Source organism: Platichthys flesus, chromosome 10, assembly GCF_949316205.1.
Source record: "Platichthys flesus chromosome 10, fPlaFle2.1, whole genome shotgun sequence".
NCBI lineage: Eukaryota > Metazoa > Chordata > Actinopteri > Pleuronectiformes > Pleuronectidae > Platichthys > Platichthys flesus.
Genome location: NC_084954.1, coordinates 11122115 through 11142911, shown reverse-complemented (window position 1 = coordinate 11142911; position 20797 = coordinate 11122115). Strand labels below are relative to the sequence as shown.

General features: G+C 47.8%; 2 protein-coding genes across 4 annotated transcripts in view; one reads left to right on the top strand and one right to left on the bottom strand.

Moving 5' to 3' along the window:
• kidins220a (kinase D-interacting substrate 220a) overlaps positions 1 to 14569 on the top strand; it is a 44833-nt gene extending 30264 nt beyond the window's left edge. Inside the window, exons 24-32 of one of the 3 annotated variants that reach the window (XM_062396997.1) lie at positions 3488 to 3666; positions 5868 to 6079; positions 6534 to 6647; positions 7101 to 7160; positions 10218 to 10334; positions 10573 to 10671; positions 11579 to 11797; positions 12522 to 12743; positions 13168 to 14569. In XM_062396997.1, the coding sequence (XP_062252981.1) occupies positions 3488 to 3666; positions 5868 to 6079; positions 6534 to 6647; positions 7101 to 7160; positions 10218 to 10334; positions 10573 to 10671; positions 11579 to 11797; positions 12522 to 12743; positions 13168 to 14031 (2086 nt within the window). In that variant the 3' untranslated portion in view covers positions 14032 to 14569. The remainder of the gene's footprint in view (positions 1 to 3487; positions 3667 to 5867; positions 6080 to 6533; positions 6648 to 7100; positions 7161 to 10217; positions 10335 to 10572; positions 10672 to 11578; positions 11798 to 12521; positions 12744 to 13167) is intronic. The other 2 variants (XM_062396998.1, XM_062397000.1) reach the window with 2 other exon arrangements.
• A 1339-nt stretch (positions 14570 to 15908) lies between these two features.
• id2a (inhibitor of DNA binding 2a) lies at positions 15909 to 18465 on the bottom strand. The gene is made up of 3 exons (XM_062397436.1): positions 18009 to 18465; positions 17619 to 17679; positions 15909 to 16702 (listed from the first exon to the last, which is right to left on the bottom strand). The coding sequence occupies exons 1-2, from the start codon at positions 18360 to 18362 to the stop codon at positions 17623 to 17625; spliced, it is 411 nt and encodes a 136-aa protein (XP_062253420.1). The 5' UTR covers positions 18363 to 18465; the 3' UTR covers positions 15909 to 16702; positions 17619 to 17622.
• Between the last annotated feature and the right edge of the window lie 2332 nt (positions 18466 to 20797).

Here is a 20797-nt window from a genome sequence, read left to right as displayed (position 1 = left end):
ACGTCAGGAATGGACCTCTGACTCTCCACTTTCACTTTTTTTCCTCTTTCCATCTGTCTGGGTGTAATTTTGTGATGGATGCCCTTGATTTGTTCTCCTCACCGGCCCCTGGTTGTCTTTGGAAGTCGCAGCCGTCTGTGCTCTGTACTCCACGTTTTTCAAGAGCAAATATGAATGTCAGCGAAATATGAGGTGTTGTAGCTATCTGTTTGTGTGGCATTGTTGCAGGATGGCTTGTGTTCGGTGACACATGTGCAGGCAGAATTTCTTTTTAGCATTCAGGATTATCCAGAATCAAAAGTAGCCAATAATGATGTCGCTCTAATTTAAGAATTCAGAGTTTAACCAAACTGTGTGTATACACCACTGAGCCATTTTAGAAGGTCCTGTAAAAAGACTCAAGATTCCTTAGAAAGTCTTGGGAGGCGGATCTCTATATAGCCAAAGGAAGTGCGCTGTATATGTGTGTGTGAGTGTGTGTGTGTGTGTGTGTGTGTGTGTGTGTGAGTCACTGGCTCCTGTTGGTCTGTGTCTGCAGACCCACAAATAAACAGCAGTAAGCCAGCTGGAAATTGGGAAAAATCACAGGCTTCTCTCGGCCTGGGTATGGGTTAATACAGTTCATGGGAAAAAGAACCAAACACCCACACACACATACACACATTGTGCATGTACTGGACAGACACAAACAATCCGCCCTTCATCCGTGTCTTTTAATATCCCCATCCATACTGCCCAGGTGTCTCTTGTGGACATTTCACATCACTCTTTTTGTCGATATAGTTTGGAATCGTCTCCAGTGCCGCTAATGCAGGTAACATCTGTGCTTTTAGTGTCCCGCTCATCCTCCCCAGCAGAGGTCACATGAGCGGGACTCTGTGTGCCAACATGGAGCTTCCTCGACCTTTTGGGTCTTGTTAAAGGTTCTAATCGAGGAAAACACTGAGAGGGCTTTTTCCAATGGAACCCAGCTGTGTCTGTGTCCTCCCCTCCTCACAACCTATTCTCTCTGCTCTCAGTCAGAGTGTCTCTATGCCGGCAGTGTGATGGGGGAAGCTGGGTTCGGGGTGACCCACCTGGACTGGTCTGCTGAGAAGTTAATCAGCAGGAACATCACATGGGATTAGGGAGAGATGTATTGATGGAGCACAGATGCAAAGATATAGATTATGGGCATTTCTCAAAACAGCACCCGAACCACTGACACTCATTCACAGAGTGTGCCTCTGTTAGTGGTCACACCTTAGAGTGATTATAAAGAAAGAGGAGTTATCTTTACTTCCTCCCACTATCCAGAACTTAAGCAAAGATATTTCAGATACAAATGCTTCCGTCTTAGGCCTTTTGAGCCAGAGACTGCACAGCAACGACCGGGGGATCAGGAGCAGCTTTCATTAAGATGTTGAGCGTAAATTAAGCAGAACAATTTCGGACTGACTAATCTCTCTGTTACGGAAAAAGCGCATATCTTTTCACATCCCTGCTTACTCCCAAATAAAAAGTCTTCCAAGCTTCTTTGATGGCATATCTTCATTCCCTGATACTTGATTTGAGATGACACTTCAAAATGCAAATGGAGTGGAAGTGGTTAGTAAGAGGGTGTGGGCTTTGGTTGGAGAGAGGCCTCTGTCTTCGCCATCTTAATATTAGCAGGTGCTTGTTTTTTTCTATTTGGAATTTGCAAAATGAGATTCTGTGATCGAATTATAATATCTCCCTGTTTAAATTACTCATAATCAAAACGCCTCCCTTGGACACCACCTCCTTGTATTTCTTGCCAGACTCCTGTAACCACAAGGTCACAGGTCTGAGCCCCCCAGCAGCAGATGTGTCCATCACCAGCCATCTGTCCTGTCAGAGTGTCCTTGAACAGAAGACTGGACCCCTACCTGTTCGCTCACTGTAACCAGTGTGGGTAGGGGTATCAGCTAAAAGCCGAAAATTCGAAACGATATAACAGCTGACAGGGGACATTTCAGCCACTTTGTTAACTTGAGAGGTTTAGCCGATAGGGTTGACTATTAGTTTGCGGTGTGCCGTGTCGAGTCTTCGCCAGATGCTGACCGCACACTGACTTCGCTAGCATGCTGCAGCTGTGGCACTAATCATCCAATCAAGTCACAGAAAGGCCTGCCTGTGTTCACTCTCAAGCACAGATCAGGCCCAGGGAAAAACCCAACACATGAGCCAGCGTTTTGCAGCGCGGCCGACCAGTGCACACACAGGGGCCGATGCACAAGGAGGAGGAGGGGGGGGGATCAGAGTTGATCTGAGAGGAGGGAAGGTTAAACAGGATGTAGGGAGAGCGAAGGCATCGACTGAGGAAATGATGGAGGGGCTGCATGAGAAATGGAGGCAGACATGAGAGAGTTGTCCCGCTCCTTGCTGAACTCCCCTCATTCATCTGATAAGAGCGGCGCATTCTGGTGATGAATGGTTGGTGTCACAAGTCACTCATGGTTTCAGATTTTTCGTGTTTGAATGATAGGATTAGGGAGATGTACTGATCGCTCTGGGTTCTTGGTGTTTGCTTTCCTTGTAGCCTTGGCCACATGTCACGTTGTCTTTGATTAAACTGATATCTCTTTTTAAACCCTGTGCAGCCGAAATTGAATTGAAATTTCCCACTCCCAACACTTGAGTGTTTGTATTCACGATTCACACTTTCAGAGACTCGGCTGCCGCTACTCATAAACTACAGCTTTAAGCTTGATATTGTTTAGTTTTTAGGTTATTTTAAATGTAATATTCCGTAAACTGAACACAGCAAGGTTCTGAATGTAATACAACATTGTTTTTCTCTACAGTAGCGACAGGAAAAAGAGTATCACACAATAACGGAACAATCTCCAAACATGGTGTTTACTTAAAGCCTGTGATAACAAACACCATGTCAACCATAGCGGCGCATCATGACGTGCTTCCGTCGGCTTCTTGCTTAAATTACTCTGATTGTCATCTTCTCAGGTTTCCTCCTCTGCTGAGAAAAGATAACATCCCTCACTCTATCTGTCCCCAAACATCCCCCCTTTCACTATCTTGCCTTCTCTAAATCCAGTTATCTCTCTGCTCTCATAATGATGATGACCGTTGCATATCTCTTCCATCTGAACAGTACCGCTTGCTATTTCCTCTTTCTTTTTTCATCTGAAAGTAATGTGTTGCTTATACAGCTACAAAACTACCAGTCAAACTTAGTGAAAGCTGATATGTTGACACATTTGCACCATATTTTAATAACGCTGCATAATTTATTGTATTGTCCTCTTTGACCTTTTACATAATACGATTTTCCCCATCAGGCTTTGTAGAATTAACTTGTATAACCTTTTTTTATTCCAAATCTAATGAATTTGAAGAAACTTAATCCTAACAACTATTTATTGCCAAACCATTCAAATTACTATTTGCGTATGGTTATAAATAAGGAAAATGTAAAAACTATCTCGACATTAACCCCCTTCTCTATTCCTTTTTTCCTCTGAAGAATCTCCAAGAGCATCCCCACTACCAAGGACGTGGAGCCACTGTTGGAGATCGATGGAGACATCCGCAGCTTTGAGGTCTTCCTCTCCTCCAGGACGCCTGTCCTCACTGCCAGAGAAGTGGAGATGTTCCTGCCCTGCACCGTCAACCTGGACCCCAAACTCAGGGAGATCATAGCAGGTTTGTACAAACTTGTAACGTGCAGATGCATGAAAGACCAGCGGACCATGTCTTTGGAATCTTGTCGCACAGTATCAGCAACCACAGCTCATGTCCTCCTTCGGCACAGTTGCTCAGTTGTCATGGAGTTGGTTTTAATTGTTATCACATGACAACAAAACAAAACAAAAATTAAGCCATCTCCATGACAGCAAGATGTGGTCTAAAGACTAAGATGCCACAGGTTTGACCTCAACAAAAGGTCCAACCTTTTTGGGGTCAGTATCCACAGCAATGACTCACTGTTAGTGATAGTCTATATATATACTCTATATCCAGTATTTGTGCTGACATCTACATTCAGCAGTCTTTTCCCTCAGTAGTAGATTCTACCTGTAGTCAAAGCTGCCTGGGCATTGAAGGGACTCAGGTTGGTGGTGGTTGATGACTGTGACTGGCTGATAAGCCTAATCCTGGTATATGAGTTTGCTCTTCTGTGCACCCGAGTGACAGGCACACAGAAAGTCCCAGTGTTAAGCCTGAATGCCTGTCGCTGTGTCATCAGAGAAACTGTACATTCATGTTTACAGTACCTGTAAGGACGGAGTATACAATCGCTTGGTGAAACAAAAGAACTGTACATGATTTGATGCGTTGAGTGCCTGCTCATTTGGCAGAGACGTTACTCATAACATTAAAGCGGGGTCTGCTCTAGAACTGTGCTCTGGTCGGGCTCTCGGAAACCTTCAGTCTGCTTTTCATTTCCAAACAATCAAATGTCGAGGAGGTTTTCCACTACGGCGGTGTGGGATCGGGACAACACTTTCACCTGCTGTCACCAGTCTGCCTCCAGTGTTGCACCAAAATGTCCCTGGTAGTAGTTGCAGTGACGTACTAATGCATCATTATTCATCTGGAAGCCAGAGCAACGTTCTTGGAAGCATACTTTTTGCTACCGTGCGTCAGTGTCCGTTCTGCCTTTACAAGAGTGTCAATGACGCCTAGTGTGAAGCTGCTGCATCATAGTGCTATGAGACCACAGAAAACACACACACACACAAAGTCTGTTCCATTAAGCCCAAGGTTGAGTCACGGAGGGTGCAGCTGACCAAGTTCTACAACCAGACGTCCAGTCTGAAGTACAGCACTCCACTCCTAAAATAGCGTAGGTGTGTATACACCTCACACATTCACCAAGTGTATTTATTTGTGTTTGTTTACTCAAGAGGATGCAGGTATTTTCACCTGCACACGTCTCCTCCGGGAGCGGAAGATGACCAACGCTCTTAACCAGTCATCCCGCTCCCTCCCCTCCCTCTGTGGCCGAGTTGGTACTTGGTGCCCGGTGTCCTGTGGCCAGCCAGTGGGCAGTGCTGTCAGTGATACCCGCCCATGAGGCTGACTCACATCATAAGGCCCCCATTGTGTTCACAGGCTGGATTGGGTCTCACTCAGTGTGTCATTCAGCAGCCACTTGTATAACCAGGAGACATTCTGGTGCCTGCTTCTGTTTCTGGTTGGTACTTTCTTTGCCAGCCACACAGAGCCACTCTGTTCTGCCTCTGGGCTTATTTGACTTTAATTTGGGAGATTTTACCAAAGCTCCCCACTCAGCTCCTACTTCTGCTCAAAGTCAAATTGATTTATGTGAAGACAATTGCGGCAAAGTGCTTATGAGACCGTGTCTATGAGTTCACATGGTCTGTTTTGTTTGTTGACATGGGTCTTTTTATTTGCCGGGGCCCGCATCGGGCTCTGTGTGCCAGAGTCGTCACATGGCTGGTATCTAATTTGGAAAACACAGAATATCAGCAAGCCTGCTGGTTTGTGAGCAAACAAAGTAATAGAAATCAAAATGAGAAAGTAATTCTCGGCTAAAGGTTGTTGTAATTGTAACATCTGCATTCGTTGTCTCTCCAGCATTCAGCTGTTTGATTGTCTTGTATTTTGGGTAAGGAGAACATGTTCAGTAACAATGTTCTTGTTGTATGTCCAAGTGCGTCCAGAATCCAGCAGTTTTGCTCGTGTGAGCGTGAATTGTTTGATATGTATTTTTCTCTGTGGATTCACGACTGCCTCGATTCTCTGGAGATGATGAAATAAGGCAAAATTATTGATGCGTGGGTGGATCTGAAGGGTCTTTATAGTCATCGCCAAGACATGATCATCAGCATCGCGGATAAATGCTTCCTTCTCTCCCCTCCCGCTCTGTCATCTCTTAGATGTGCGTGCGGCCAGGGAGCAGATACACATGGGGGGAGTGACCTATCCCACGCAGCCACTGCAAGAGGCAGTGCCCCGGCCCCAGTCAGGTTATGGCCAGCCCTCCTCCGCCTGCTCGCCGGCAGGCTCCTTCGCTGGATCCCTGCCTCCTCCGCCCCACAGTGCCTACTTCAGCGGGATGACTGGACCGCAGCATCCCTTCTACAACCGGGTGAGACAGAACAGGGACTCCAAGTAGATAACCTAGACTTCTACCTTCTATTTAGAGTTCATCTAGTGCCATCCAAAAATAAAAGAACTGTTTGTCAGTGTCATAATATAACATGTCGCTTTCTAACAGCGAAAGTAGAAACAGCGTGTGTCACCTGAGGTTCACACACTGACACCCACAACCACAAGCAACCACACATCTCTCTGAGCTTACCTCCTCCGTTCCTCTGTTGTAATTGTGTAATGTTGGAATGACCCATTGGTATTTAAAACTGAGTGAATTCTGCAGTTAACAGATCTTTGTTGTACCGTCTGACACGATTAAGTTAGAAATGTTATCATCTCCCCTCTGCATGTGTTCCCATGAGTTCCCTTGTATGATTTTATGATTTTCATTTTGTTTTTACTTCCTCTCTTCTCCCCCTCCCCTGTATGACTTTCTTCCTCCCTCGTAGCCTTATTTCCCACATCATGTGTATCACCTGCCACGGCATTACTCCCACCATGCTCCCCCATCCTCGCATCTCTTCTTTAAACCAACTGGCCTACCTAAGGACAACAATGGACTTGTAAGTAAAGAAGTAGTGCACAACGGTTGTTGTTGCAGTTACATTATGCAACAATAGTTTCTGTGTGATTGGACTGATTTGAAAGTTTGAATGTAATAAAAAAAAAACACCCTCAAAGTACTATTATATCACTTGCTATTATATCACTTGCTGTAAAAAAAAACTCTCGGATCCATTGTGCGACCTACAGCAGGACCTCCTTTACTTTTTTTTCATCTACCTCTCTCCTCCATCCCTCTGTTCCCCACTCTTCAGTTAAGTTTTCCATTAGCTCCCGATCTTTGTTAATCTCTTCACTGCTCCATATACAAATCACTGTGCAGCTCCTGATGCTGGTGGGGCTGTATCTCAGCTTGTGAGCCCGAACCCAGAGTCAAAGGTTAAACCGTAAATTGAGCGGTCATGAACTCAACCTTCATTAGTCCTTGTGTCTCCATTCTGTGCCTACGTCAGGATGTTATTGCAGAGGATGCCAGAGAAAGCCTCCCCTCCTGCCCCTCTGACCCCGCCATGGTAACCTGACTAACATTAGCTGACTTATTAGCCCCCATGCTGCACACGTACAGTTGTGCTGCACTGTGCTTAACTACACATAGCTAGTCCTTCGTAATCAGCCTGCTGTCCTGACGCTACAACCTCATCTTTCATCGATTGTGTTGCATGAATAACATGCACGCCCGAGTGTTTGACAGACCACTTATTTTGTCGCTTTGGTTTATAGAAGCGGAGAGGGCAAATAAAGATAATCACTCTGGGCAGCACGGTGCTATGTACTTAACAATACAGAAACAAGCTTCAGCATATGTAAATATAACACGCTGATTGAAGTTAACTCTGATATTGGCAGAGCAGCTTTCTTAGTGGGTAAACAAGGCTGTTAACCCACTTCAGGAATGCAGCACGTTACACTGAAAAATTACCTAAATCTCTCCACCCAGATATTCACACATTTCAAGAGCAGGCAGCCACTATTAGAACAATTTGATGATAACAGCACTCTGCTCCACAAAGCCACTTATCAGCGCACTGCCAGCAAGCATTTAAAGGAGCTGTACGAAAGATTAAAACACAGATTACTATGTAATTTTCCTTCCCTCTATCTCTTCTGACTGTATATTTCTATTTTTACATTTCTTAAAATCCCCCCCCCCCCTTTAAACTGACATCGCTCTTTTTAATTTTTGTACCGTTTTTTCGTTCCTCATATCTTAGCTGCTCTTTTGTCTCCTTTGTTCCTCAGTATAAATTTTCTCAGTTTCCTCCCGCTCTGGCTTTTCCATGTACGTTAGCCCATCTTATCCCATTTTGGATTTGCTCTTTATCTCGTTGTGCAGTGCTCATGTGTGTGCCTGTATTTCTGCAAATCTGTGAATGTGGATGTGTGTGCGCACACTCGCTCATTTGTGTGTGAGTCTTTGTCATATGTATGCGGGCCTAGACCAGTGTAATTGCCTCGCCGATATAACTGTGAGTATGGACTCCATGGCCTGCTGGGATTATCATCAGAGCAACTGTTGGTGCTGGCAACACACACACACATATACACACACACACACACACACTGACAAAGAGCCCAGCGTTGGTAGAGCTTATCTCCTTACCAAGACGCTTCCTCCCTCACAGAGCTCTGTTTCCTCTTCCCCATCCTTCTGCCCGGCCCTGAGCTCAGCCCAGCTGTAATTACGGTCTTATCAAACACACACACTGGGAGGGTTCACATAAACACACACACACAACACACACAGACATGCAGACACACCCGCAGACATTCACGCTATTGCTCGTGTTCTTAGGACACATGTCGCAGTCTGAGTCGAGGAGTCGCGTTCAAAGCCTCTCCTGAAGTGAAACCTCTGCCTTTTTCCAGTTTAGTGAGAGATGTCTCATTCTCTCTCTCTCTCTCTCTCTCTCTCTCTCGCTGGGTCTTTCTCTCCGTCTCTGTCTCTTTCACGATCCGTCCTGTCTGCAGAGATGATGACTGCGAGAAGCCTGCTGACTCTGGCGAAAACACCTACATCTCCTTGTGTAATAATTCAACTTCCAGTAGCCTTTTCTTTTCCAGCCTGACGTAGCTGGCTGACTGAGCGGTGGCAGCTGTAAAGGAGCCGTGTCCTTGCCTGCTGTGCGTCGGATAAATGTCTGTCTGCACTGTTGTCAATGTCTCTCCTGTCCCCTGGTGATGAGTTCAACATGTGTGCAGCTCGTCTGTCTTAATTTCTGCCTCCTCTCTTCTTTCCTTTTTTCTTCACAGGTACAGTCTGGGCTTAAAAAGAATGTCATGAGCGTCTGTGTGTATTTCCGTCTGACTATTTGTCTGTCTGCTTTTTTGTCTCCTCATGAAGCATTTAAAGTCGCTGCCTTACAAATTAAAGAAGGTACACCTTTGGTTTCATCGCTTTCACTTCCACTTCCAACGTTTCCTCCATCTTGCACCAGTCTCTTCCTCGCCTTTACCGCTAACACAATGGTTCCTTAAGCATGCTGTAGATAAGATGATGATAGAAGTCGAAACACATCCTAATGTCCTGTAGTAGTACAGTAGATTCACTAACGTAGTTTCATTCTAGAGAAATCCCTCCCTTATGTGGACATGAACAGTAGTTATCCTCCCTGTGTGCCAGTTTTCATCCTCTTGCCCACCGCTACAGAAAGTCGGGCCCTACTCTTGTGTTCAGTGTTGTGTGAGCTGCTTTTTTAAGTCTAACAGCCGCTCACAGTCCGACGAAGCTCTTCTTTCCTCTCCCTCGAAACCATAAACAAAACCCAAAGGAAGGCCGAGTCTGAAGCCGCTTCTTAATGGTGTTAATAGCTGGGAGATGGGGGAGGACAGAGGTGAGGAGAGGGGTGGGAAGAAGAGAGAAGCAGAGTGATGGAAAAGAGAGAAGGAGGTCAGTGCAGGAGACTGAGGGGGAAGGAATGTGAGCGGGAGGAAGGGAGGGAGGGAGGGAGGGAAGGAGGGAAGGAAGGAACAAGAGTGAAGTTACACAAAGACGAGCTGGTGGGGTGAGTGGAAGGAGGGCGGGGAGTGGGACGCGGGAGGGCACGTGAGGCTTGTTTAGTTTACGTGCCAGCCGGGTGGCGTGTTGTCTGTCTGCGAGGCCTGCGACAGCATCGACAGGCCACTGGCATCACTCACACCGAGCCTCATGGCTCCTCGCCGGCCCGCTGCTTCAGCCCGGCTCCGCTGCGCCTCACAGACTTACAGGCTCCATCCCTCAAGGGTTGTGCACACACTTTACCCGCTTTATGTATACAGTGAGGAAAAGGGCATGAGAGCAGGTAACAGTGTATTTGGAGAGGTTGACAGCCTTGTTTACTTTGACACTTTGACACTGTGTGCCTGGTAGACAAAAGTTACGGTGTGGGATTGTGGTGTCGCGCCTCCGTCTGCGTCGCAGCAACCGGGCCTGCACGACTCCGCCAGGAATTGTCGCTTGTTTTGAACCTAACCGAATGTGTCAGGAGTGACGAGCTGCTCTAACACAGTGTGTCGAGTTTGCCCCGGTGACCTCAATCCACTGGAAAACTCTGAATACCTTTCTCTCATTATGTACGTACGTGTCTGTGCAGGTCTCTGCCGGAGCCCTGCTCAGCTCGATGAACACAGATGCCGTGTGTGAGCGTCTCAAACAGATGGATGGAGTCGACTCCAGCATGCTGCCTCAATACACCTCCATCATCAAGAAGGTGTGTCTGTCAATAACAGGCAGATTTTCGATCCATATGTTTCTAAAGCTTGTTGTTGAAGAGGGGGGGGAGAAAGTTTTCTGGTACTTTGCAGATAGTTAACGCGCATGTTGTTTTCATATTCTTTGTATAGTTTCTTTCCAGTTTCCTTTTTAACTGCCAACTCACACAGTTATGTTGCCTGATTCTAATTTAAACGCATTCACCAACCAATCCATCCTGTCCTTGTCCATTACAGGCCAATGTAAACGGCCGCGTGCTGTCTCAGTGTAACCTGGATGAGTTGAAGAAGGAGATGGAGATGAACTTTGGCGACTGGCAGCTCTTCAGGGGAATGGTGAGACTAAAATTCCGCCCTCGCTTCCCTCACAGCCTGATTTAATATCGCTGCCCGGTGGGGGTCTCGTGTTAAACATATAAAGTTGCAAATGGGATAAGAGATTATGGTGTGTTGAGTCAAATCAGAAGAAGTGGGCCATCATGATATAAATGACAAAAAGTCCACCACATAGCAGCCACCTTTTCATTCCTCTATAGAGTCAAAGCCTGAAATAGATTAACAATAGCGCACATTCTCCTCTGTGATACTTTGCAGACACTTTCCTGCCAGAGCCGTCCTGCTGTTGATACATGTCAGCTCCTGTTTATTTCCGAAAAGAAGCAAGACGGGATCACAAAATTACGACATCTTGTGCAGCGCTGAGATATATTAGGATCGGAGATTTTATAATCCGTATTACGAGAAGGTCAGTCAGCCAGGAGTCCCGTCGGCTGAGCCGCGGCTGAAATCACTGACACATGTAGCCGGCTCCGCTCCGTCAGATGTCAGTGTGTGCTCCTAATACCAAACCAGAGCCCTGGATTGGTCGTGTTGTGCCGGGGATCTGACGCAGGGGCCACACATACGAGCAGCTGGAGAGTGCAGTGTCCTGACGGCTTCACGCACTAAACAGTGTTGTGTTGCCAGGACGCAGCCAGCACAGCCATCTGGTTCAAGATGGCTGCCTGGTATCTGTATGAAGGGAGGTTATTGTTGGGCAGGAGTGGACAGTTGAATGGCTCTCCTTAAGGAGCGGCTCGCAGTGCTCCTCTCGTAAGCACATGCTTTTTGTTGTCGCCCTAACATTCTTGTTTTCTACATCACATGCTCTGAAAAAACATGTTTACGACCAACTTCCCAAACCCAACTCAAACGTTTTTGTTGATGTGAAATCTTGAGCCACGATGCGTTTTTTTTTCCCAAGGTGATGGAGCAACGTCATGATGAAAGCCAGGCTGTGCTTCAGGACGAGTCCCGGGCTGTGAGCGAGCAGGGCAGCAGCGTGCACCACGTGGAGCCCGTCAGGCGCCCGGGAGGAGCCCCGTCGGAGGCGGCGGCGTTCAGCCTCAACCTCAGCTTCGAGGAGCTCAGCGGGGCCGGGCTGGAGGAGCCGCCGAGAAACAGCACCAACTTGCACTGGCCGGTCAGTGTTTCCACCAGCACCTCAGATACTTCACACACACACACACACACTCATCTGATGTGTGCATAATATACTCAACCCAAAACAGATGAGTAAAAACTGCAGGTGTTAGCATATGTGTGCGAGTGTGTTACTCGCAAGGTCACACGCCCCTAACTGTCACACGGCCACGTGTCCTCTGCACCGCGCACCCGTTCCGCCAGCGTGTGACTGACCTCAGTGGTTTCACATTAATGTGGTTTTACGTGAGAAAAGAGAACGGCACAGGAAGCTCATGGTGTGTTCTCGGAGATGGAAGAATTAAAAATACACACATGTACACACACACAATCTGCAGTGCAGCAAAAAGGTGTCGAGGGCCCCGTGTTTGTTGCTTTCACCTTCCCCTATTCCCAATTTGCTGAATCTGCAAGGCACGAGCAAACACTCACACGTAGACAGCTGGCTCCGCTGCTATTTTATATGATCGCACTTTTTGACGTGTTTCAAATTCAAATCAAGCAAGGCTGCAAACACACCACAGCTCCGTCTGCGATCTCTGCCGGCAACTTAAAATTCTAATATCGGTTACTAATGCACTGTAACTGTGCATTTACAATATGAAATATGCAGTGTAAATGAACAGCCCAACACCCATGATGCTACGATTCAACACAAATATATTCTTCAACAAACTCACGCGGCTGTTTACAAACCAACCCATGATTCTGTCTCGTCTCGTCAGGTGGCAAATCACCGCACCTCAAGCATGTCCAGCCTCAACTCCCAGGAATCCTCCAATGACATCTGCAAGCTGACAGACAAGCAGCAGGCCGAGTACAGTGATGCCTACAGGGAGTACATCGCTCAGATGGCCCAGGTGGAGATGTCCGGCAGCGGAGGGGAGCGGCCCGTGCAGCCCCACCCCGGCCAGTTCCTGCAGGCTGCCAGCGCCGAGGACAGAGGGGTGGGTGGACAGTCACGAGTACACTGTGGAGCTTTTGTCAATGCATCACTGGCGACATGAATACTTTAGTCAAATCCGAGCAGAAGCTCCCCGCTGTCAGGAAAATAACTTGTGGTAACCGTCGTCATTAATCTGTGTCGACGTATTCCTGAGGTCAGCCTGAATGCTATGTTATTCTTTAACTTGTGCTTTTACTTTCTTTTTTTTATTTCTCTGGCCTGTGCAGTAGTAAAGGTTTTACTCTGGACCAGAAAGGGGGGAAATCACTGCTTCTTGTGTTTCTTAATTATTGGCTTAAACTCCTTGTTTGTCTTGGCACATAAGAACAGACAGGACTCCCCTCTACTGAGGCCTCCCTGCCAATCGCTCAGGATACTGTATATTTTCATGTTATTCTCATTGAAATTCTCTTCCCATTCGTCAGGCTAAGGAAGGAGCTGACCAAGACGGCCGCAAGTCCCTCAGCAAGAGAGGCTCCAAGACTAGTGATGCCACAGACTTCGCGTCAGGGGCCGATCCCCCGCCCCTGGACCCCATCAGTGAAGAGGATGAGAAGCTGGACCACAGCTCATCCTCCAGGACCCCGGGCCCCAGGAAGAAGGCGGCGGGCTCGTACTACCACAAGCTTCCCAACGATGAAGACTCTGGCCCGGACGACGCTGACAACACCACTCCTCTCCTCCACCAAGAGGCTCATTCATCCCACAGAGCCTCCCAGCCCGCCGGCTTCCTCCCAGAAATCCTCCTGGATAAGAAGGACTCGTCTGACTCGGGGATGCGCTCCAGCGACAGCTCCTCGGACCGCTCCTCGGACCGCTCCCTGGAGGAGGCTCAAGGTGACGCTTGCGCAGAGGGAGATGCTATGAAGCCCGGGATGTTTGAGCTGGAGCTGGAGGGGCTGGTGAAGAAGAGAGGCCTCCTCCCCAGCAGCCTGAGCGGCCTGCACGACGCCACAGTGGCCCGCATGTCCATCTGCTCCGAGGCTCCGTCCGAGGCCAGCCTGATGGCCAGCAGCCCCGACGAGGGATGGCCGTCCGGCGACATAGGCAACCTCAACCGCACGGCCAGCAACACCACGCTGAACAACAACACAAACACCAACAACAGCCGTCAGCAGCAGGCCAACATCGCGGGCACACAGTCCACCACCAACTCCTCCTTGGGCATCGACATCTCACCGGCTGTCGTCATCAGCCCCGGCAGCAGCGGCGGCACCACGACCGCCACCATCCACAACCAGAACCTGCTCACCATCAGCCTGGGAGACGAGAGGGAGAGCGTCCTCTGAGCAGGAGCCACAACGTGTGTGTTGTTCCGATGATGTTGTCGTTTGATGTTGTGACGTCTTCCAAACGATATTCGAGTCGAGTAGTGTTTCAATGTTTGGAAGAAAGTGTAGGAAACCAGCTGTGAGTAGTACTAGGATACATCTGTAGTTACATTAGTATTTAATTACACCAGGAGATGCTTTGGTCAGGTCAAATCTGGGATGGTTCACGTTCCCTTGTGTTACGATGCGTGTGCCTCTCCTGTGTTTGAATAGTTACTGTGCGATTTCTCTCATGTGAACGTTCTGCTGTAGTGTGGAAATAATGTGTCTTATGTTACTTGTTGTGGACGAATTGTTGGAGGCGCTGTTTTGGGAAACGAGTAAAAATATGAAATAGATTTTAGATAGATGGCTTAGCAGACAGTGGTACGGTGTTGTTGGTATTTTCTGTGGTAGAAGAAAGCGCATGCACTCGACTCCAGAGCGGTATCGGCCTTTTCCGAAATCCCTTGTGAAACTGTGTTTTGTGAATCAATAAACTTGTGGACTCTGTGGACTCGGTGTCATGTTTTCTCTTTTTTTCCGCCGCTTCTCACAGGAAAACCAGTGAGGAGCGGTGGAGTCATGTAGACTGAGATCCAGCTGCTAAGTAAATTCATCTGAAAGTCTTATTTTTTATGTTTTTTTAATGCAGTTTGATGGAAGACAGTCGCAGGCCGAGAGGAGGGTTGTCACTGGAGTGTTTCATGTAGGGCCGATAGATGGCGCACTTTCCATACGAACGTGTTGCAGGCTGGTGGCGTGGTGTCTGTCAGACAAGTGGGGAAACAACTTGAGCTCAGTGACCCTCAAAGTTTGACCTAGTGGAGTCTTTGAGCAGTTTTTAATTCTACATTTCAGTGTAAATTACTAAAATTATAATTCATACATCAATGCAGTATTATTTGTTTCAACAGCCGTAAAGAGAGAGTTCACTTGATCCAAACAGATCCCATGAAGTGGTACTGGGGGGGGGGGGGGGGGGGTGAATCATCATTGCATGTGAGTGTGCAGCCCGGTGGGGGGGTGTCAATGTGAGGGCGATGATGATTGACAGGTATCTTTATCCCCCAGCAGCCCCCGGCCCCTTGTACCTCCTCCAGACTGATGCCACTTGCACAGTGCAGTGTTCAAGTCCTCTGATTCCCTTCACTGTGGTCACATCCCCAGGTCGATTCGAAAGGCCAGAAACAGAACCTGTTCGATGGTGCTCCGACTACTTGATGTTTCGAATGTGAGAAGTAGAATCTGTCATTTGCTGTATCAAGACAGAAGAACCCATTTTAAAAGCCCTAACACCAAACCCCAGTATAAAAAAAAAAAAAAGGGAATTAAAACCCGTAGCTTCCCACAATAACACTTTTGGGAACAGCAACGCATCAGCGGCCCACTTTCACCTCAAGTTAAATTTCCATAATTGTCCCCCCCCCCCTCTTCTTTTAAACACTGCCTGCAGCCCCATAGCATTAACGGTTCAGGCTGTCACGCTGAAAACCCCCATTTAAAGCCTATTTACTTTACATGGCATGTGAGGAAGTAGAAGTGCAGCCAGTGTGCCCCAAATAAGCTGCGACGCCACTGTGCGCCTTACAGGTCGCGTTTGCCCCCGAGGAGGGAGCGTTTCCAGCCATTAGGGGGGGGTCACACAGTGCAGGTCTGATAAGGACGCTCTGTTGTGCAGCTCGTCTCTGAAGTGCGTCACATGTTCTCTGTACATACAGCAGCCCTCGTGTCCATACAGCTGTGGGGGAATGTCAGCTGGACGTACAGCTGGGACACGAGGCTTTTCACGCACTGGTTCCATGACACCAATTCATCCACTCCTTCAAATAAAAAAGGAAACACCCTCCGAGTCGTTGTCGTTTTTTCCGATTTATTTTTGTATAAAAAAAAGGTACAATTTACATTACTTTTATAAAAAGTCTCAGCATAATTAAGTACAACATTACACTTTTTGCAGAAGTGTCATATTCCTGCAACTATACAAGATAACCCCCCCGATGAGAGTTGACAAAGGTTTCATTCTTTTCATTTTGACTTTTTTCTTTTCTTTTTAAACAGCGTCCAGTCCTTCGTGTGCCAACAAATCGGACAAGACAAGACTAAACTTTTTACAGTAACTAACCCAAGTTTTTTTTTTTTCTTCTATTTCACGTTCCCACCTCCGCAAAAAAAGCGAAGACTTCAACAAGGAGAGGGGGAGGACAAGGGGTGAGGGAGAGGGGGAGAGGAGAGAGAGGAGAGGGGGAAATAATCCTTGGGACAATAATTTCGTTTTTCCTCCCATTTACGGGAATATAACGCGCCTTCCATTTTCCAGAAAGGACTCACAAATAATAACAACAACAACAAAAAAAAATCTTAAGTTAAATAACAATGAAAGTGTCCAAAAAAAAACAAAAAACACATCACATAAGATTGTCCCATTATAAGCAACAAGAAAAAGTCTCTGGGTTTCAGCGTCAGAAGAGAGAGAGAAAAAAAATAACATGAGTCCAGGCCTGGAGGAGGACAGAGGTTGGTGGTGAGTCGGGGGAGGAATGGAGGGGGGGGGGGAGTAAAGTCCTGCTCCCCAGGTCCTGCGCGCGTGCGTGTGTGTTTGAGAGAGAGAGAGAGAGTGTGTGTGTTTTTTTGCGTCCTGACCAAACACCTGCAAAAGATTGAGAAAGAGAGGCGTGTTTAGAAAATGCAAACAGGGCAGAGATCCGGACAGACTGGCGCCAGGGAGGAAGCCGCAGTTTTTAACATTTAACCAAACACTCCCAATACTAAGCAAACCCTGCGCTCCAGATGTACACACACACAGTCACAGTCATGCAGGGAGAAGGGAGGACACACACACACTCTTTTTACGCACAACTTCAACCTACAATCTGGGGAAGAATCAGCGTAATTGCCGCTCAGCTGGCGCCTACCCACTTCTTGTACCAATTATGTGCAGACATCGTAGTAGCAGTAATCCAAACAGCCATTATTTCTCCTGTTGCAGATGCTCTTCATTATAGACACAAGAGGCTATAATACAAGCCTGACGACTACCGCTTGTGTACAGTAACCCAAGCAGCCTGGAGCCAGTGACTTCCATTTTACTCCACATAGCTCCAGTGCAGAGGGGAAATAATCATAATAATCATAATAATAATAATGTGGCTGCAAATGTGACTTTATACAATTTGATCCATGCGTCTTTGGATGAGGGAGAAATCCTGAAGAAGCCCATGGTGGGATCTGTTTTTATTATTATTATTATTGTTATGAATTCATATCTGCTTTAATGGACGATCGAAAGGAAGTTGACTGTGTTTTGCCATAACTGACGCCCAAGAATTGCAGCACGTTCTCATGCAATAAGAATAACACACAGACACACACACACACACACATTGGGACCGTAACAACAACGCGAGCGCACATTAGCAAATGGCACAAATGAATTGGCGAATGAATAATCGTGAGGCGTCCTGCTCCAGCAGACTGAGACGGTCTGTAGCAGCGGAGCCCGAGAGGACAGACTGCAGCAGCAGCAGACATGAGGACATGAGGACATGAGGACAGCCTTTACTCACCGCTTTAACGATGCAGAGTCCGGCTGTCATCTGTCATCAGCTCTGACGGCAACTCCGGCGACTACAAACAAACAAAGACAAACAAACAACAGAGCATTAATTCGTTTTACGCAGCATCCAGAGCCAAGTGCCCGACGCTGCCACAGCGCAGTGCAGGTCGGAGCTCTTCCTCTTATCATGAACAAAAGAAGAAATGTACACATACATGCCATTTTCTTTCTCTCCCCCCCCCCCCCCCTCCCACCACCCCCCAACAAGCCATTTTGTGCGCACAAGGCGCAGCAGCTATGCGCACAGATAAAATACGCAATGGATTTTCCTCCACAAACGCACCACCACCATCCAGCCGCTGGCCCGTTTTCTGACGAGGACGCGCGCGGGTGTAATTACCTGTAACGACAGGATGCTGATGTCTGTGTTGAGGGTGGTCAGCGGGGTCCTGCTCGGAGCCTGCCCCGGCCGCGCGGGGTGATGCAGGCTGGTGAGTGCGACGCTAGAGTCCAGCGCGATCTGCAGGTCCAGGATGTAGTCGATGACATGCTGCAGGATTTCCATCTTGCTGACGTTCTTGTTCTGCGGGATGCTGGGCACCAGCTCCTTCAGCTTGGAGTAGCAGTCGTTCATGTTGTATAGGAGGCTGAGCGGGTCGTCCACCGGGGTCTTGCTCCGGGAGATTCCCAGGGAGTGCTCCGATAGGTTCGCGCTGCTCTTCCGGAAGGATCGCACGGGGCTTATTGCTTTCATTTTAAATCAGTGTTGATGTTGTAGCGAAGGGAAGCTGCGGTGGTTCTTCTTTTTAAAGTCCCGGTTGGAGCCAGACGTTGAACGATCAGACTGGGTTGCTAAACTGTCAGTGCGCTTTATATAGGCTGCAGGCTGGGCAAGCGACACGGGCGGGACAAACGCGACGATTGGGAGCGGCCACGGTGTCACTCAGCACCTACGAGCTCTGCTATTGGCTGCGACTGCGGAAACCCTCCTCCTCCTCCTCCGCGTTACCGGTGGCAACGCGAGCTGGAGGCGGAGCGCAGTGGGCGCTCCAGCAGCTCCGGTGGGCAATTGGGGAAAATGAAGCCCTTACCTGTTTCTGATCAAGAAAATTAATGATTTGCGTGGCTGTCAATTGACTATGGCATGGTGTGTGCACGCGCCAGCACCCCCGCGTGCGTGATTTTGATTTGATCTCTCGTTTCTGCAGTTGAGATCAAGCAGAAATTCATTTATACTTCAAATTCACCAAGCGAGCAGCCACAGTAAAATAAAATTTCACAAACTCCATGTGCAACACTATATTAATATATTTTTAATAACTGATCCGAAAGACAGATCAGTAATAAGGACCAGCAGCCGTGCTTTTATTCTCCTTCTCCTTCCTGTTGCGGTGTTTGGAAGGTGAGGAGCAGTGATGGCATCAGGCGCGTCTGATGATTCTTAATTCACACCAGCCCGGACCGGTGTGCGCGTCTCTGTGTGTGTGCGCGTGGGGGCAGGTTTCATCAAACTGCAGGAGCCTCCAGCAGGAAAATGTTCGTGGTGAAACAGAAACAGCTTCCACCAGGAACACGGTCGAGAGCGAGAGGAAAAGACGGAGCAGTTTTTACGCATGAGAAAGCGCGTCCCTGTGCATGAAGCTTGTGGATCCAATGGTGGTAAACTTGTCCGAAATATAAGATTCACTGTGTTGACGCTCAGATTGTTTTAGTCACTCTCTATTTGTTTGTTTTTTACCAACTGGGGCTTAAATTGTGCTCAATTCCTTCTGTGAAATGTGATCGAAACTTTCAGACCTTGTGCGCCACAGTGCCGATCAGAAAATGTACCAGCTGATTTACAAGTTTTAAAATTATTTTCCACACCTTAACGTGTAGCCTGTAACACAACTCAAACAAATATAACAATTACATTCGTAAAATGTTTTAATGTGCGCACCAAACATCAGTCAGAGTAGTGTTTTATTCAGCCCTGCCTCGCGCCACTTCATGGTTTTGGAGTGGGCTTTGCGCATTTATCCAAACACCTCGCGCACCTCCTCTGTAAACGGTCACCTGAGTGTGTTGTTGTTGCTTCACTGACTCATGACTTACATACACACACACACACGGCTCTCATGTCGGAGCACGTGAAGAGTTGACTGACGACTATTTGACACGTTAATGTTTCCAGAATGACTCATTTGAAATTACACGCTTCATTCTGCAGCTGGAGGTGATGGGATAGTGTTCGATGGCACGGAGAGACTGAGTGGCCCCGGGGGCAGGTGCGCGCGTGTGTGTGAGATATACTGTTGTGATTTGCTCCATGTGCGTCTGCATGCATAGTGAAATGGAATGAAATTAGGATATAATTTAAAACCAATGCATGTTATGGTTTGGGTTGGTTTTAAGAGGAGTGGTGATGATTGCAGTTAAAACTTTGGGTGGACTTGAAATGGAAATATGATTACTTTAATGTTTATTGTCATTTTTGCAGGACAGTGCAGAGTGGAGGACGCATGCAGGCGAATCTGAACCAAACCGAGGGAGCGATTCTGCGTAAAGGACGAGATGAGACGCAGATCAGAGCCGACAGAGAAGCTGCTGGATTATTGAGAGCAGAAACACCGAGCAGAGAAAAAGTTGCTCTGACCCATCAAGGTGTATGTCATGATACATTTGCATCCAGATATACAAGACTTAACTCTCGTGTTCCACATTATATTTCTAAATCCAACTAAACGCATATGTCACTGTTCTTTACGCGCGGTTCTCTTCACCAGACACGCACCGATTCTTCCTCGCGATCCTCTTTCCCCTTCGCTCTCTCTCCCTCTCTTTCTTTTTGTGCATTTCTAATATCACGCGCAGCTCCCACAGTCTGGGTCCACATCTGGTGCAATTGGCTTTTTCCATTTTCTCTCCTCCGTCCTCGCGAGCCCGCAGCTGTGCACATTTCCCGCGTCGCACCCTGACTGATGGCTGACGGACAGGTGATGGATTGGCGCAAGGGCACGTCGGTGCAGAGCCGGAGCCGAGCAGAGAACCACCAGGCAGCGGCAGCCTCTCTCTCTCCCACTCCCTCTCTCCCTCACTCTCTCTCTCTCCCTCTTACAGACTCTCTGGCGCCGTCGCCGTGACGTCATCCCATTCACAGCAGCCCTCGAGCCAGGCCTCGCGGCGCCGCTGAGGCGGTTTCCATGGAGA